A 15,451-nucleotide genomic window follows, 5' to 3' on the forward strand; every position below is an offset into this window, starting at 1 on the left:
CGATTATTTACCCCACCTATAGGTGACAGATGTGGTACTTCGCGATCGATTGTTTTGCTTCTAGAAGTGTTCGATTATCAGTATTTGCTCTCGTTTGTTCCTGGGGAAGTTCGTGATGGTATGATCCCCTAGTAACTATGCTATGAGCATGGAGAGAGCCTGAAAGATCATAACGATCGATCGATTGATTGCATGTCTTACAGCCGGCTGATTCATCTCTCCGGAATCCGTTCGTATCCGATGGTATCGTTAAATGATAAGCTTACAGGGATCCATCGGCTGACGTGGAAGAGCTCCAGTGAGGACGGCTTGGCTGAATGTTTGTCCGTTAGTTGCTTGCTACTCTTCACCGTCCAGAATTATACACTCATACTGAAGCTGCTGAGATCCATGGTTCAATGATGGACAAAAATAGTTGACATGGTATGTTCCGTAATTTCCTTTGCGATGGTAACGAAAGTTGGAGTTCGATGATCATGATGTTGATCTGTTGGGTTGTCAGTGCTGTGGGCCATGACAAAGTTATATTATCGGGCTCAGTTTGGTTGCATCTCACCGCCAGGTTCAGTACTATATGACCGGATAAACGTATCAGGTTCATTGCTTGGCTTGCACTGCCAGGTAGATGGGAAGTAAAAGGCCCTGCCTCTATCGATGTATCACTTGATGTTCCTGTCCAGTAACTTAAGATATCTTGTGCTCTGTGAGCTCCTTCGAGAAGCTGTAGTGTTTGGTAGTAGTACTAGGCCTAGGAGAGGAATATATAACTGCTACTGTGTTCTAATGTAGCAATCTTCCTATATACATTCAGTTTATGCATATCAGAAAGTTATTGGTGGGCAGTAATCTGACCAGACTTGATGTGTTCATATTGTGTCGCACAATATATATAGGTCCTTCCATTTGATTGACTTTTTCCCCGAGGGCCTTAAGAAGTAACCGAGACTAGGCTTGGTATATAGTACTAAAGTTAGCTAGGCATTATAACAACCCAAGCATGTTAGCTCAGGGGAAGAGCGCCGGGCTCATAACCCGGAGGTCCCTGGATCGAAACCAGGACATGCTATTTGATTTCTTTTTATATTTTTTTTTTCCCCTCATTACTCTTCCTCAGTTTTGATGATCATTATTATTTTGATCGTTTCAGTCCCAGCTCAAAGTACATTTTAACACCCGCGAAGAATTATTTACCGGCCTTTCAAAGCTCTGAAAAAGGTTCATGATTAACTCGCTCGTTGCTAGCTTTACTCTCCGTGATTAAGCTCACTGTTCCAGCACGTGATGCGCCGGCCGCCCTTGAGGGATGCCAAGCCGGCCAACTCGCAAAGGACGGGCGAGGCTCTCGACGACTGCGTTGCTGCTGCTGCATCCGACCATTACTCCCTGACCCCGTCATTCTTATTTCCTCCATATCACCGACCTCCGGATTGCGCAGACTGGTCTCTTCGCATCCGTTCTTTTTCTCCGACCCTCCCCTTTACGTCGATCCTCTCCCTTCTCTTCACCTCCCCATCCGGGGGTCCTTGTGGCCGCCATGGCATCCCGTAGGTGTCCTTGTGTTGAACCCTCCCCCACATTGCTATACTGCTCCCATGCCCCTGTCCCCGGAATTCGATCGCTAACTGTCGCCCCCTCTCCCGCCTACCACATATAGTCAAGCAGTTTATCCGAAATGTGCGGTCTGCCAAAACAATCGCCGATGAACGAGCAGTCATTCAAAAGGAGAGTGCGGCCATCCGTGCGTCTTTCAGGGAAGAGAGCCATGATTCGGGCATCCGGTTAGCATTGGCACCGCCAACCTCTACAACCCCTCGAACCCGCCGCTTACTTCTTTGCGCAGGAGAAACAATGTGGCCAAGCTTCTCTATTTATTCACACTCGGTGAACGGACACACTTTGGTCAAATCGAATGTCTGAAGCTACTGGCCTCCCACCGTTTCGCCGACAAGCGTCTGGGATACTTGGGAACGATGCTGTTACTGGATGAGAACCAAGAAGTTTTGACGCTGGTAACGAACTCATTGAAGAAGTGAGTTTCGTATGCAAGATCGGCGTAGAATCTCCTGGCTGATGTCTTGCAGTGACCTTAATCACTCCAACCAATACATCGTCGGCTTGGCCCTCTGCGCCCTGGGCAATATCGCCTCCGTCGAAATGTCCCGAGACCTTTTCCCCGAAGTTGAAAATTTAATGTCTACTGCAAACCCTTATATTCGGAGGAAGGCGGCGCTGTGTGCTATGCGTGTATGTCGCAAGGTTCCCGACCTGCAGGAGCATTTCCTGGAAAAGGCAAAGACTCTTCTGTCGGACAGGAACCACGGTGTTCTGCTGTGCGGTTTAACACTTGCGATTGACATGTGTGAAGCTGAGGAAGCGGAAGAAGGACAGGAGGGTGTGATCGAGATGTTCCGGCCGTTGGCTGGAGGTCTTGTGCGCTCCCTAAAGGGGTTGACCACCTCGGGATACGCCCCAGAACATGACGTCTCCGGTATCACCGATCCCTTCCTTCAAGTGAAGATACTGCGCCTTCTCAGAGTACTAGGAAGAGGGGATGCGGCGACCAGCGAAATGATCAACGACATTTTGGCCCAGGTGGCCACCAACACTGATTCGACGAAGAACGTCGGCAACGCTATTCTCTACGAGGCTGTCCTGACCATTCTCGATATCGAAGCAGATTCTGGACTGAGGGTGCTCGGTGTCAACATCCTTGGAAAGTTCCTGACCAACAAGGACAACAATATTCGTTACGTTGCTCTCAACACGCTGAACAAAGTTGTTGCAATTGAGCCCAATGCCGTTCAGCGGCACCGCAACACCATCCTGGAGTGTCTCCGCGACCCAGACATCAGTATCAGACGGCGTGCCCTTGATCTCAGTTTCATGCTGATCAATGAGAGTAACGTGCGTGTTCTTGTTCGCGAGCTGCTCGCCTTCCTGGAAGTTGCCGACAACGAGTTCAAGCCAGCCATGACTACTCAGATTGGTATCGCTGCTGACCGATATGCCCCCAACAAACGCTGGCATGTTGATACGATTCTCCGAGTACTCAAGCTTGCCGGTGCCTATGTTAAGGAGCAGATCCTCTCGTCCTTTGTTCGCCTCATCGCCACCACACCAGAGCTGCAGACCTACTCTGTGCAGAAGCTTTATCTCTCGCTGAAAGAAGACATCTCACAAGAAGGCCTTACCCTTGCGGCTACCTGGGTCATTGGCGAGTACGGTGACAACCTTCTCCGTGGCGGTCAGTATGAGGAAGAGGAGCTGGTCAAAGAGGTCAGGGAGAGCGACATTGTTGACCTATTCACCAACATCCTCAATAGCACATACGCCACGCAAACAGTGGTGGAGTACATCACTACGGCCTCTATGAAGCTTACCGTGCGCATGTCCGATGCAGCACAGGTTGAGCGGCTCCGTCGCTTCCTCAGCAGCCGGACTGCCGATCTGAGTGTTGAGATTCAACAGCGGGCTGTCGAGTATGTCAACCTGTTCGGCTACGACCAGATTCGTCGTGGAGTTCTCGAACGCATGCCCCCGCCTGAGATCCGCGAAGAACAAAGAGTGTTGGGCGCACCGACCAAGAAGCGCCAGAGCAAGATTCTGAAAGATAAGTCCAAGAAGCCTGCCAAACAGGCCGAGCAGGACATGCTTCTGGACCTCATGGGCGGCGACGCCCCACCGACCAGCCCAACTACCAACGGTTCTCAGAATACGGCTGATCTCCTTGCCGATATCCTCGGCGGCGACTCCAGCTTATCCTCACCTTCTCCTCAACCCGCACAGAAGCCTGCAGGATCTGCCAGTACCAGCGCTATCATGGACCTGTTCAACACGAACGGAAGCACGCCGTCTCCCAAACCTGCCGAGCCTGCATCTTCTCTGGATCTCCTAGCAGGCCTGGGATCTTCTGCCTCGCCCGCACCCGCTCCTGCCCCTTCGGCGGCTCCTGCTCACACGGCCTTCAACAAGAACGACCTCTCCCTTGCCCTCCAGGTCCAACGTGGCAGCGGTGGGAGTGCGCAGATTCAGGCTCGTTTCCGCAACACTTCAAGCTTTGGCCGCTTCTCCAATGTTGGATTGCAAGCAGCCGTGCCCAAGAGTCAGAAGCTACAGCTCAGCGCGATCAACAAGGCTGATCTCGATGCTGGTGACGAAGGTATCCAGATGCTCAAAGTTGCAGCACTCACTGGGGTAAGCTAAAACCAACCATGACATTTTTGATTGCCTTTGACTAATGTTCTTTCAGGCCCTCCCACCTAAGCTCCGCCTTCGTCTCCGTATCACGTATGCCAAGGACGGTTCCGATCCTGTAACAGACCAGGTGGACTGGACCGAGCCGTGAACGGTCACCAAGGCCATTCTTTCATAAACCCTTATATTCACCTTACAAGAACCTTTTAGACCGCCCATCTAATCTTACTTTATCAACCCAATTATTGTATCAGGAGGGAGGATGGAAGCAAGCAAGCCAACCCTTGGGAGAAGTCTACCTACTTGACCATTCATAGTTCCTCACATTACATACATGCATGTTCATACATACCCGGTCCGTTTCTAGCTCTCCATTTTCATCATCTCTTCCCTTCGCTGTCATGTGTTCCCTTTGCCTTCTATGTAAATGCTTGGTATGTTGCTGAGGCGGCCTAGGAGTGGCCGGTTTCCCCATATGTGGGGTCTAAAATGAAAATGTTCCTCTTCACTTTACCACGGACTTCTACTGTAATGATTAGTATATATCTCGGAGTTAGGAGATTTGCGACTGCGGCGTGAACAACAAGTGTCCGGTGATCGCACGGTCGTTTGTTTGCGCTTCAGTGATGCTTTGCAATCCCCAAACCACCAAGATTGTGACTATGACTACCCAAAACCGGGTGAGACAGAGAATCAGAAGTTCCACACGTCATCGATAACAGAATGAGGCAAATCGACAGGGACCGGAGTTCTACCAGAGACAGCTGCGGCCTCCGATGCACTCGTGCCTAATGAGCAGTGCCGGGTCGAGGAAGATTTCATCAGTCTGAAATGCGAGAAGTGAGACATTAAGCTTTTGTTTGATGATGCTGGTCAGGAAGTTAATGATTGATTTATATGATAGCTGTTAGTAGTAATCTTACATTCTTGCATGGTGTTGAAGCCTTCCTTATCATCTTCTTCAACGATGTCTCCTCTATTTGACTCAGGTTTGGTTTCCCGGCGGGTTTTTCTAGGGCGCGTATATTGACCAATTCGCTCGAGGCGCTTATGCGTCGAAGGGGAGGGGTGTGGCTCGAATGAGTTGGCTTCAGTGGGACAAGGCGTCTAAGCTGCAGCCGACCGGATTAAGGCTGCTTGCTTCGCCCAAGTTTGATCTACTCTACTGGTCACATTGTCCAGGCACAAGGACGCCGATGGCCTCTCTTACTGGCTGCTTCATGATAGCCTCAGGCCGCTTTGTATGTAGATAAGTGATTGTGATGTGATACTTGGAGGTCATGGCTCCTGAGTGCTGGCCTAAGATCCTTCCCTCCTTGTTACTTTTATAGTTCACAAGTAGTAATGATGGTGACTGTTGGGTATGAACCTGCAAAGTTAATGATAACGTAAATGAAGCACTTGGTGGATGGATGCCTTTGTTCCTTATCCCCACCATCTTCTGAGCGTTGGGCTGCAGAGGTCCCACTTAGTAGTCTCGCCTGATGACAACCATAAAGTAGGCTGTTTCACACTTGAAGAGAGGAATCCTCAAGGTGGTGGTGTGGACAGTGGTTACTACTACGTACTTGTTTATCAGCAGCTTCCATGCGGTCATCCTTGACTGCTTTGTTTGACGATTTGGGTATAAGATTGAAGGATCCATTTAGTTATACATTGGTGCCTGATATGACACCTGCTATCCGGTCCACACTTCAGCCAGGATTCTACATCCATGCATGAACTCGGTACATTTGACCATGCAGTCTCAGCCAGGGTAGCAACGCCTCTTATTTCAGTCTGCTCAAGATGTGGACTCTAGATTGGCCAGAAATTTGCCCATAGTGCAAGCTCATGGGATGTCAGACCAGAGAGATGCAGGATACAGATCAACGGGGGCCATAGCCTCGATTATGGGGAAAGCTTGCGCTCGAGCCGGATGAGCTCGGAGATAGCCAAATCTGAAACTTACTATACTGCAGATGCTCCGTAATATATTCGCGACAGAGTGACCCGAAATAATGTATCCCAATTGTCGATCGCATGGTTCATCTCTGGCAAACTTGATGATGACGATGTCAGGCCGACATCACGTGTAATACCGTATTGTGACACCCCTCATCTCCCCTCACCCGCAATTGAGGGTCTGCACCTTTCCGAAAACAGACCAATACACAAGGATACCGCGTAAGGGGAGCGTAATAGAGTCCTGAGGCCATCAGCAGCGTCGCGCGTTTCCTCGTCCTTTCGGTCTCTCACTCTCTTGCACTCTCTCTCTCTCTTCCCTCTTCTCTCTCTTTCTCATCTATCTCTTGAGAGTGAGCAAGCATTCAACACTCATCAATCGCGATTCCATTAAATCTAGCATCATCATCAATTTCATCTATCAAGTCCCCTCCGTTGGAAAACCACCGTTTATATCTAGATCTCCGTCCGATCTCATTGGTGTCGGGGGACTTTCTCGCAACAACCAGTGATCGTTGCTCGTCTTGCCAGGGACTTCTGGTTCGCCAATTGATTGCTGCGCGCATCGCGGCCGTCCCCAGTAATACCTGCCCTACGACCATTTGCCTGCTCTCTACTGGACGGTAAGCCAATAACTCTACACGCCCCATCCATCCCCCAGCGTCGTGGGCCACCGGAATTTGATCCAATCGCCTGGTCGGTTGCTCCCTCTTTAATTGTTGGTTTTGCTGCTTTTTCCCAGCTGCGCAACGTGCCACACTGCCAGTCTGACCCACGGTTACTTCCGTGTTGCATTACCCGCGTCACATCCCGCCCCGACTTGTTCCCAGATCTTCCGGGCTGCTGGAAACTGTCAAGTGCGCATGGCTTGCTGACGTGACCACTCCTGCAGTCGCGCGCGCGCTGCCCTCTAAACCTCCCTCCACACTGAGCCACAGGGGCTTTGCCAAAAAAAAAAAAAAGAGTTTCCAGGTTTCTGGTGCTGTATCCATCTTTACTCTGGCTAATCAAATCAGATCTTTCCATTTAGAAGAAGAAAGAAAATAAATCAAAAAAGAAAGAAAAAAGAACTACGAAAAAGAAAACGCGCTTGGAATCCCAAAAAGACAGACAGGCAAGACAGATTTAAAGTACCTTAGAAAACAATAACAAACAGAAACGCCTGCTGCGACCAAACACACAACCCACCCCCCTCCCTCCACCCTCCTCGTCGAATAATAGATCCCGCCGGTCCTTGCTCACGACGCTAAAGCAGGACTATCGCAGAAGCATTGCCAATCCCCCACACGCGCAACTACGCCCGTCTTTCCCCGTTCAGGCTGTCGTGAAGCGAATCGCTGCCCAGCCAGACGCACCCTCGTTGTCCTTGGCGCGGCTGTATCATAGCGCGCGAGATCGAGAATCCACCGCGTGCTGCACGCAGCTCTGACGTGGTTTGCCAACAGAGCAGTTAGAGACAAGCCCCCGTTCTAAATCCAGTATCTCTGCACGTTCTCAGAACAGCTAAAAATCATGTCGTCGACCTCTCCCTCGAAGGAACCGGAGGTGGAACCCGAAGTTCAATCGGGTGAAGACCAGGAACAAATGGATAAGGACCAACAAGACACTCAGGCGCAGGGTCAGGGAGAGTTCGAGGTGAAGGAGCAGGATAGATGGCTGCCAATTGCAAATGGTTAGTTGCGTTCCCTTGCAGCTTTCTCTTTTTCCTGATTTGCGCGTACCTTACGTTTATCTGCTGGTCAACCGCCTCTTGCCCTACTATGATGGTTCACCCACCCCCCTCAACCGCACACCCCCGTTGCCTTTATTTGATCCTAACCGCCAGTCCTTTTGTATGTTTTGTGACTTGAGTTTTCATGGCTTGGATAACGCCTCTCCGTGCTCTTCCCTCATTTGTCTCTTGGTTGTTCGCGCATTCCCCATCATATAAGCCCGCCTACCCTCCTAATGTCTGGAAGTAAAAGACGCCTGATAACTTTCATTCATGCCTGCGACCCCCGCATATATCACAGTTGATACCATGTCAAGATACTAATGTTGCAAATTAAGTGGCCCGCATCATGAAGCTGGCCTTGCCTGAAAATGCCAAAATCGCAAAGGAGGCCAAGGAGTGTATGCAAGAATGTGTGAGCGAGTTTATCTCATTCATCACTAGCGAAGGTTGGTGCGACCACACCTGCTCTACAAGCTCTTTCACTGACGGAGTCTTACCCATTTGTCCGTAGCCTCCGAGAAATGCCAGCAGGAAAAGCGCAAGACCGTCAACGGGGAGGACATTCTATTCGCCATGACCTCCCTCGGGTTTGAAAACTATGCAGAGGCCCTTAAGATTTACCTGTCCAAGTATCGCGAGGTGAGACCTGTGCAACCGTCCCCAATCATGTTGCCTTTCCTCGTAACAGGCGACATTGAGTTTCATGACGTATCCGGACGCTAATTATTCCTCTAGACCCAATCCGCAAGAGGCGAGCACCAGAACCGTCCAACAAGCAGTGGATATGGTGCTGGCGCGCCCGTAGGGGCCCCCGGGCCTGCCGGTCCTGGTGGCCGTCCAATGGGACCTGGTGCAGGGTTTCCTGATGCTGCTGATAGCGCCAACAATATCATGAACCAAAGCTTGGACCCGTCTGAGCAGGACACTTCCGCCTATGGCTACCCCCCGATGGTCGGCCAGCCGCACAACGGCACCACCGGTGAATCTTATTAGTATGCTACTGTGCGGGAGAACCATCCGCTGGACTTGACGACTATCCTGCAGCAAGGGTCTTCTTCAGAATCGGACAAGCAGAGACTCGAACATCAGCCTCCCTTCACCCCTGCAGAGGCTGGATGCCCCTCGTCTCCAGCATGAAAGGCGGCTGGGATCACAGGCCCAAGCGACGAACGTTTCCGGATGTTACTCCCTGTACAGCGATCCTAATTACGCGGTACGATACAATGGGTTACTTACGGGATATTAACGGAACGAACACGAATCAAGCAATACGACAGAAACAACGGAGCCGAGAGATAGTTTTTCCCCCATGATTTGGTTTATTTTTGCTTCTGATTCTTCATCTTCTCTTCTACAACCGGCTGGAGCACTAGCCGAACCTGCCAGGCCCACTTGGCGTTCTCAGTCACCTCCATATAACCAAAGCAACTCACCTCTCAACATGAAGCCAACCAAAAGAGAGAGAAATTGCCCATATATTTTCATGCCTACGAGTACAATATTCATCTGCGCGTTATGGTTGACCAGAGAAAAAGGGGTTACCCACACCCGATTGCTAGGGGGCCAGTTACATGTAATTATTGTCTGAGTTGAGTATCTATTATTTGCGTGTGTATGTGTGTCTTTGTCATTATTTATTGCAGAGTATGGGATACTGTTCAGAAGGAGGAAGAAGAAGAAGAAGAAGACAACAGGAACCTCACAAATAGAACACGGATTGGACTTCACTGTCCCTGACAGCTAAAAAAAAAAATCACGTGGTTGCATTTCAAACCGTACACTAGAAGCCAAGTCTTATGGTTACCGCTAGATGAATTCTGTACGACAGGAAATAGTTCATGAACGGCTTGCGCGGTGTAACCTGAATCCCCCTAATTACGTACGTACTCAAGAGAAGAACGGGCTAACTGTCCATCATATAAACAACGGGACGATCGATAGAAAGAAACAAAAACGAGATGTCATCATCATAGTCATCATCATAGGAATAGAATGCAAATCTAACCAAACCAAGAAAAAAAGATATCACGACTCGCTAAATTGACAGGAAAGCAACCACAGATCCAGACACCTAAGATACGAGATAGTTATCCATGCATCCACCCTCCATCTAACAGAAGATCCGACATCGGAGTCTCCTGCCAGTAGATCTGACGCCACTCATCCTCTAACTCGGGTAGTCCTTCCATGGCCATTGGTAGCACGGGTTGGTCCAGATCCGTGAAGGAGAAGAGTTGGCGCCAGTCGAGGGATTCGCGGGGTGCGTCGGCGTCGATGGCGTCGACGACGGGGGTCATGGTGGCGGAGGGTGGAGGTGGGGGGATCCAGGCGTCTAGATGATGATGGTGAGGTTGTTGTTGTTGGGGCTGAGGTTGAGGGTGGTTGTGGTGTGGGCTTGTTGGGAGGTGGTTCGTGGAGGAGTCTGGGGTGGGGACTTCGAAGGGGAGGGGGCGGTCTGTGGGGTTTGGATTGGGGATTCGTGTTGTTTGCGTTGTTGTGGGTGCGGAAGTGGAAGTGGAAGTAGTGGAGTGTAGGGTGGTTTTGAGTTGGTCTTGAGGGTTGCTGAAGCGGCGGGGTGGTCGTTCGCTGGTGGCCATTCGGAGGTCTTCTTGGAGGCGTCTGGAGTCTTCGAAGAGGCGAAGGATGGTGTTGGCGTGGAACCAGTAGCTTGCTAGTTCGCGAAGGGAGTAGGAGGCTGAGTCGAAGCGGCGGAGAGCGTTAATTGCTAGGACGGGGTTGGAGAAGCGGAGTTCGACGCGGACTTGGATCATGGCTGTGAAGAGGGTGTGGACGCCGGAGTACCAGAGGAACTTGAGGCGGTCATTTAGTCGGAGTTCTTCGAAGATGGAGGTGATGACTCCTGCAGCTGCGCTGCAGATTTCGGCGTCGTGCGGGCCGTAGTCGTCTGAGTAGGCGGAAGCTCGGGGGTGTGGGCGGTGGAGGAGGATCAGGAAGTTGTTGTAGGTGAGATGGAGCATGGCGGACCAGGGGTCCATGTCGGATGCTCGGAGACGTAATTTATCGGGCAATTTCAAAGACCAATTGGCAAGGGCTTCGTCGGCTTCTAGGAGGACGGCTTTACGGCGCTCTGGACTCACTCGTAGTCCGAAGCGGCTTCGAACAATGTACGAGATCATCACTGAGAGTTCGGAGAAATGGATCACATAGTCGGATTGAACACGAGGCCCGCAGCCTTCAAAGTCGGAGATTGTCAACGGAGACACATCGGAGTCTTCGAGATTGCTGTGTATAAAATCAGCAACCAATTGGAAAGGAGAGGAGGGGTATCTGCTTACATTGCCTGCGGTCGACCATAGGAAAGTGATACCATAACGTCGAATTGCACTATGATGTACCATAGCCTCCTCCACATTCGGCGATCACGAGAGACAAACCGGCTGGAGATAGGATTTCGGTGCATTCCAAGACCAGTAGCAATCCTGGCAGCTACGCCCACCCAGTAGTGCGCATTCGCTGCGACATCATCGTCGGCACCATCTGAGTGCCAAGTCAAGAGGAGGGCAGCTTGCACCAGGATATCGCGATTACGCTCAATACGGGAATCAAACAGCCACTTGGCACGACGGAAGAAAATGTCCTTCAGGGCATCGCGTTCTGCTTTAGGACGCGTGACATGGGCTCCCACCAGCAGGATGGCTTGTAGCAGCAGAATTGGGGGAGGATCAGCGGGGTCTCGATTGCGATACTGCGCCATGAACAGGTCCTCGTCAATGATAGGATACCCCGGGTTGACGTGGTCGAAGTAAGCTTGGACCAGCTCATCTGCTAGGGCCGGTTCAGGCAAAGTGAGGGCATCCATGAGCAGCTGATCATGTCCGGTCCTTAACTGTCGTCGCGGAATCTCATTGCCTGCAAAGTGATACACGTCGTCATCCTTGTCACGTTGCTGACGGATCAAGAAAGACATGTTCGACAGCTCATGGCCCACATATATAGCTCGCACACCCCGACGAATCTCCCGACTGCCCGATTCTTCCTCATCGATCAGCTTCACTAGTCGTTTCTCCAAGTCCGCGTGTGAGTCTGATTCGGCCGAGACATCCTGGCCCGGAGGACGGTTATATGCCGGAGATTCTGAAGCTGACCCGGTGCCATTATGGGGAGGGTGGTGATTAACATTATGATTAAGCGTTTGATGAAGGTTATGTAGGCTTGAGGTGGGAGGTGCGACAGGCGTTGTCACTTCCGGTTGGACGCCGCGGAAGGTGGTGGTGAAAGCGTCAGGCGGGGTTGTAGCCGTGAGGGGCAAAGAGTGTCTGTGTGTAGGCTCAGAGGAAGCAGGAGGTGGTCGACAGCGGATTGGAACAGGGTCGAGGATTGATCGCACGGCCAGACGCTTCTTCTTTTCATGAATCCGACAATCCGTCTTTCCCGCGGAACGGCAATTGGAGCATGGGAGGCCAACGATGCGGGCATCGCATCGGACTTTGCGCCGATGGCAGTGGACGCAGGCCGCGGAGCCTAGATGGGAACCTTCATTAGAACCATGAGAGGAATAGCAGAGATATGCAGAGTCCTTGATAACATTGCAGAGCGTACCTGACTTGCGCTTAGTCACCCCATTCCCGGCGGGTGGATGACTGCTGTGCGCTGCGGAGGTCATTGCCGAAACATCGACACAGATCCAAGGGTCCGGAGACTCGCTAATTCGTCATCCCTTATCCGAGAGATCTGAGGGATGGAGCATAAGGTCAGATCAGGACATGATCTACCCACGAACAGAAGGATTGGAGAGGAGAATGAAGCAAGCAGACGGGAAGAAGAAGAGAGAGAAGGAGGAGGAGAAATGGCAGACCTGAAGAGGAGAAAAGGCGGGAAAGTCGAATTGCTTTGCTCGGCATGGTTGTGATTGGTCGATAACGGGCAATCGGGTGGGGCCCATTCAGGGCGGGTCTGGGGGAGTCACGTGGCGGGGTGTTGATCGATTCCAATGAATTTAGTCAGACCTTCGATGCTTCTTCTCCTCGTCTTCTGGAAGCCTGTCATTGCCCGCCGTTTGAATGCTACCATCCTGCCCATGGTTAGTTCAAAGCATGCCTAGTTTACTACCCACGCCCAGGACCCCCTTCCATTATCCTGCCCTGCATCTGTGTGACAGCCGGTGTCTTCCTCCGTGCGCTTATCCACCCTGGGATCCACTCCTGGCGTCAGCTCCGTTATCAGTCCGCCTATCGTCCATTCCTTCTCTCTCACTGGACCGTTGGTAAGATTCCTTATCAACATACTACATTCTCGAGATAAAGTGTTTGACAAAATTATACGGCTAATCGGATCCATGGTACTCATACCAAATTCTTCTGCATCGCAGACAGGTCCTGAATTCACGCCAATTCGCACTCTATCAAGCTCTCCACTCCCTTTTCCACCGTCCAGATCTTGACTACTTTCAACCCCGCTGATTCAATCAACGTAGTCCAATGCTTCTCCGTCCGTTCCCCCGAGGCAATTGACATCATGATCATGTCAAGGCTTGTCGTCTCGAAATGCGCGTCGAGACTGGGGACAACATACTCGTTGATCAACAGCTTACTGTATCCCGGTTTCATGGCTGGGATAAGGTTGGACAGGATATGACCGCACACATCATCAGGCCAGTCATGTAGAACCGAATGCATATAGTACACCCGTGCTCCTGAACCTTGTCAGCCCTATCTATCAATCACTGGAAGTAATTACTTCAAGCCATACCTTTCACCGGTTGCTCCGTAAAAAAATTATGCGCCATAGGGTCAATGGACACATGCACGTCCTTCACAGTTTCTATAACCTGAGGGAGATCCTGCACCACAAGCCGCCCAGGCACTTCCGGCCACTTGCGACGGAATTCAGACACATCGTGCCCGGTGCTACCACCCACATCAACCAAGAAGACATCCTTTTCGCTCAGCTCAGTACCCTCAATCAACCGCTCCTGGACTGGGTAGAAGCCCTTGTCCATCCAGCTCGGTCGTCCCTGATGGTACGCCGACATGTGGTTGCCGAATTGTTTGGCAAGGGTAGGGTTCTTCTGTACCAATTCGAAGAAGTGTTCGTCGACACGCTGTCCCAGCTGATATGGGGACTTGGTGGGATCGGTTGGATTGCGGAATCCGTTTTGTTTAAGGAAGGCTGGGATAGCGTAGATACCTGGGTATAACCAACCTGAGCTGGGATTTTTAAATATAATATTAGTACCTTAACCTTTTCATTGGCACCCTGGGTGTCACCTACAGGGCAGGGAAAGCATCTCCATATCGCTCCACACTTAGTGTAATCGAGAGGTTCGTCGCGATGTACTCATCAGGTCCCGCTTCGGCGATCACGTTCATAGATGCCAGATGCTTCATGATGCGCGCTGGGAGGCGTAAGTAAAACACAACTCGACCTGAGAAATACATGCCAGGATGGCAAGTAGATTAGTGGATACTTACACAACAAGACCGGATCACTCTGTGTAGTCACCGCAAGCTCTGCGACAGACTTGGGCTTGTCCCGAGATAACTCGCTGAACACACCCATAGCGAGGGCCGTTTCAATAGCAGCGTGCAGAGTAGCCTACAGCCGAAACCGTTAGTTAGATCTCAGCCAGAATACACATCGCAAAACATCTTCTAAAATCCAACTAAAAGGCAAGGGCTTACTGTAGTCCAGCACTGTCTAACAATCGCTTCTCGCGGGGTCTCCAGCGCATTCGCTAAGGATCTCGCAGCATCTCGCAGTCTTAGTCTTTCTTGTGAATCCTCCAGAGAGATGGATTTGTGGGATGCGATCTGGTCGATAAGAGCCGGAACAGCCTCTGGTGCATTTGGTGAAATGGCAATCGTGTCCACGCTCACGTTCGATTGGGACGGCACATGGCCGTTGGAATGGGTGGATTTCGTATGGTGTCCATTGGTGTGATGGCCATTGATGTGATCTCCGTTGTTATAATGTTCAATGGCCCCTGAGCCGTTTTTATGAGGCATTGTGTGGTTATTTTGGGTATGCTTTCGGAGTGAGTTACAAGGGCTATGCAAGATTTCCGTTTGAAAGGCGCCTTCTACTACTTAATATGGGTCGGCAGCCAGACGGAATGAAAAGCCTATGTAGGCTTCTCGCCTTGCGCGCTTCCATAGCACTGCAATATAGCCCGCACTAGAATACTTTTCCCATGATACCTAGAGCAATATAGTTAGCCTCCATTCCCTTCCGTGCCCACCGAGGGTTTAAACCAAGGAGACAAGCCTGGTACTGCAACCTCCACTGGTCATTCATCTCAAGTCTGCCCACTCTGGCGACCTGCAGTAGGGTCGCTAATGTAACGGCGACGCCTTAATAGACTCCACTCCCTGGAGAGGGGTAGTAATGACCCTAATTGGTTGCTTGTTATGCCCTTGGCAGATAATGAAAGTTCATACCAATGGTCCGGCTAGGCCAAAGACGCGTGCTACATTAACGCAGGCTCCATATCGCTGGATGCAATGGCAAAAAACAGACAGGGTTTACAGAGCTCCTTCTCTATGTTCTCTCTGTGACTAGCTGGCACCGTGAGTAACTAGACATGGGGGGTTGGAACGGAGAATTAGTTTAGAGTATCCGCACGAGTGAGGTGACAGCGGC

General features: G+C 51.0%; 5 protein-coding genes and 1 non-coding gene across 6 annotated transcripts; 3 read left to right on the top strand and 3 right to left on the bottom strand.

Annotated features, from left to right (window-relative positions):
• Positions 1-994: 994 nt before the first annotated feature.
• BO79DRAFT_t21 lies at positions 995-1,066 on the top strand. The gene has a single exon. It is a non-coding gene; the product is annotated as a tRNA-Met (tRNA).
• A 322-nt stretch (positions 1,067-1,388) lies between these two features.
• Positions 1,389-4,697, top strand: BO79DRAFT_186692 (AP-1 complex subunit gamma). Its single transcript, XM_025680488.1, has 5 exons — positions 1,389-1,544; positions 1,655-1,778; positions 1,841-2,029; positions 2,082-4,194; positions 4,250-4,697. Exons 1-5 carry the CDS (start codon positions 1,535-1,537, stop codon positions 4,343-4,345), a joined length of 2,532 nt encoding a protein of 843 aa, XP_025544739.1. The 5' UTR covers positions 1,389-1,534; the 3' UTR covers positions 4,346-4,697.
• Positions 4,698-6,490: 1,793 nt separating this feature from the next.
• BO79DRAFT_206690 (uncharacterized protein) lies at positions 6,491-6,787 on the bottom strand. Its single transcript, XM_025682028.1, has one exon. It carries the CDS (start codon positions 6,702-6,704, stop codon positions 6,504-6,506), a length of 201 nt encoding a protein of 66 aa, XP_025544740.1. The 5' UTR covers positions 6,705-6,787; the 3' UTR covers positions 6,491-6,503.
• Positions 6,788-7,151: 364 nt separating this feature from the next.
• Positions 7,152-9,098, top strand: BO79DRAFT_234765 (nuclear transcription factor Y subunit beta; the record flags this gene model as incomplete). The annotated part of the gene is made up of 5 exons (XM_025684411.1): positions 7,152-7,810; positions 8,188-8,298; positions 8,364-8,491; positions 8,588-8,844; positions 8,897-9,098. The coding sequence occupies exons 1-5, from the start codon at positions 7,651-7,653 to the stop codon at positions 9,096-9,098; spliced, it is 858 nt and encodes a 285-aa protein (XP_025544741.1). The 5' UTR covers positions 7,152-7,650.
• Positions 9,099-9,917: 819 nt separating this feature from the next.
• On the bottom strand, positions 9,918-12,612 carry BO79DRAFT_27294 (C6 transcription factor). Its single transcript, XM_025687471.1, has 3 exons — positions 12,413-12,612; positions 11,149-12,334; positions 9,918-11,095 (listed from the first exon to the last, which is right to left on the bottom strand). The coding sequence occupies exons 1-3, from the start codon at positions 12,474-12,476 to the stop codon at positions 9,940-9,942; spliced, it is 2,406 nt and encodes an 801-aa protein (XP_025544742.1). The 5' UTR covers positions 12,477-12,612; the 3' UTR covers positions 9,918-9,939.
• A 402-nt stretch (positions 12,613-13,014) lies between these two features.
• On the bottom strand, positions 13,015-14,908 carry BO79DRAFT_164945 (o-methyltransferase). The gene is made up of 5 exons (XM_025679230.1): positions 14,494-14,908; positions 14,284-14,407; positions 14,084-14,207; positions 13,562-14,019; positions 13,015-13,505 (listed from the first exon to the last, which is right to left on the bottom strand). Exons 1-5 carry the CDS (start codon positions 14,815-14,817, stop codon positions 13,195-13,197), a joined length of 1,341 nt encoding a protein of 446 aa, XP_025544743.1. The 5' UTR covers positions 14,818-14,908; the 3' UTR covers positions 13,015-13,194.
• Between the last annotated feature and the right edge of the window lie 543 nt (positions 14,909-15,451).

Source organism: Aspergillus costaricaensis, assembly GCF_003184835.1.
Source record: "Aspergillus costaricaensis CBS 115574 unplaced genomic scaffold BO79scaffold_2, whole genome shotgun sequence".
In the NCBI taxonomy this organism is placed as follows: Eukaryota; Fungi; Ascomycota; class Eurotiomycetes; order Eurotiales; family Aspergillaceae; genus Aspergillus; species Aspergillus costaricensis.

Excerpts from the sequence above, each read along its gene's own strand:
- BO79DRAFT_186692 (XM_025680488.1), top strand. Across the intron at positions 1,779-1,840 it reads AGCCATGATTCGGGCATCCG|GAGAAACAATGTGGCCAAGC; the intron begins GTTAGCATTGGC and ends TTCTTTGCGCAG. Across the intron at positions 4,195-4,249 it reads AAGTTGCAGCACTCACTGGG|GCCCTCCCACCTAAGCTCCG; the intron begins GTAAGCTAAAAC and ends ATGTTCTTTCAG.
- BO79DRAFT_206690 (XM_025682028.1), bottom strand. The coding sequence starts at position 6,704 with ATGCGCGCAGCAATCAATTGGCGAACCAGAAGTCCCTGGCAAGACGAG.
- BO79DRAFT_27294 (XM_025687471.1), bottom strand. The coding sequence starts at position 12,476 with ATGACCTCCGCAGCGCACAGCAGTCATCCACCCGCCGGGAATGGGGTG. Across the intron at positions 12,335-12,412 it reads GGTGACTAAGCGCAAGTCAG|GCTCCGCGGCCTGCGTCCAC; the intron begins GTACGCTCTGCA and ends GTTCCCATCTAG. Across the intron at positions 11,096-11,148 it reads TATGGTCGACCGCAGGCAAT|CAATCTCGAAGACTCCGATG; the intron begins GTAAGCAGATAC and ends TTTTATACACAG.
- BO79DRAFT_164945 (XM_025679230.1), bottom strand. The coding sequence starts at position 14,817 with ATGCCTCATAAAAACGGCTCAGGGGCCATTGAACATTATAACAACGGA. Across the intron at positions 14,408-14,493 it reads TTAGACAGTGCTGGACTACA|GCTACTCTGCACGCTGCTAT; the intron begins GTAAGCCCTTGC and ends TTTCGGCTGTAG. Across the intron at positions 13,506-13,561 it reads TACGGAGCAACCGGTGAAAG|GAGCACGGGTGTACTATATG; the intron begins GTATGGCTTGAA and ends GACAAGGTTCAG.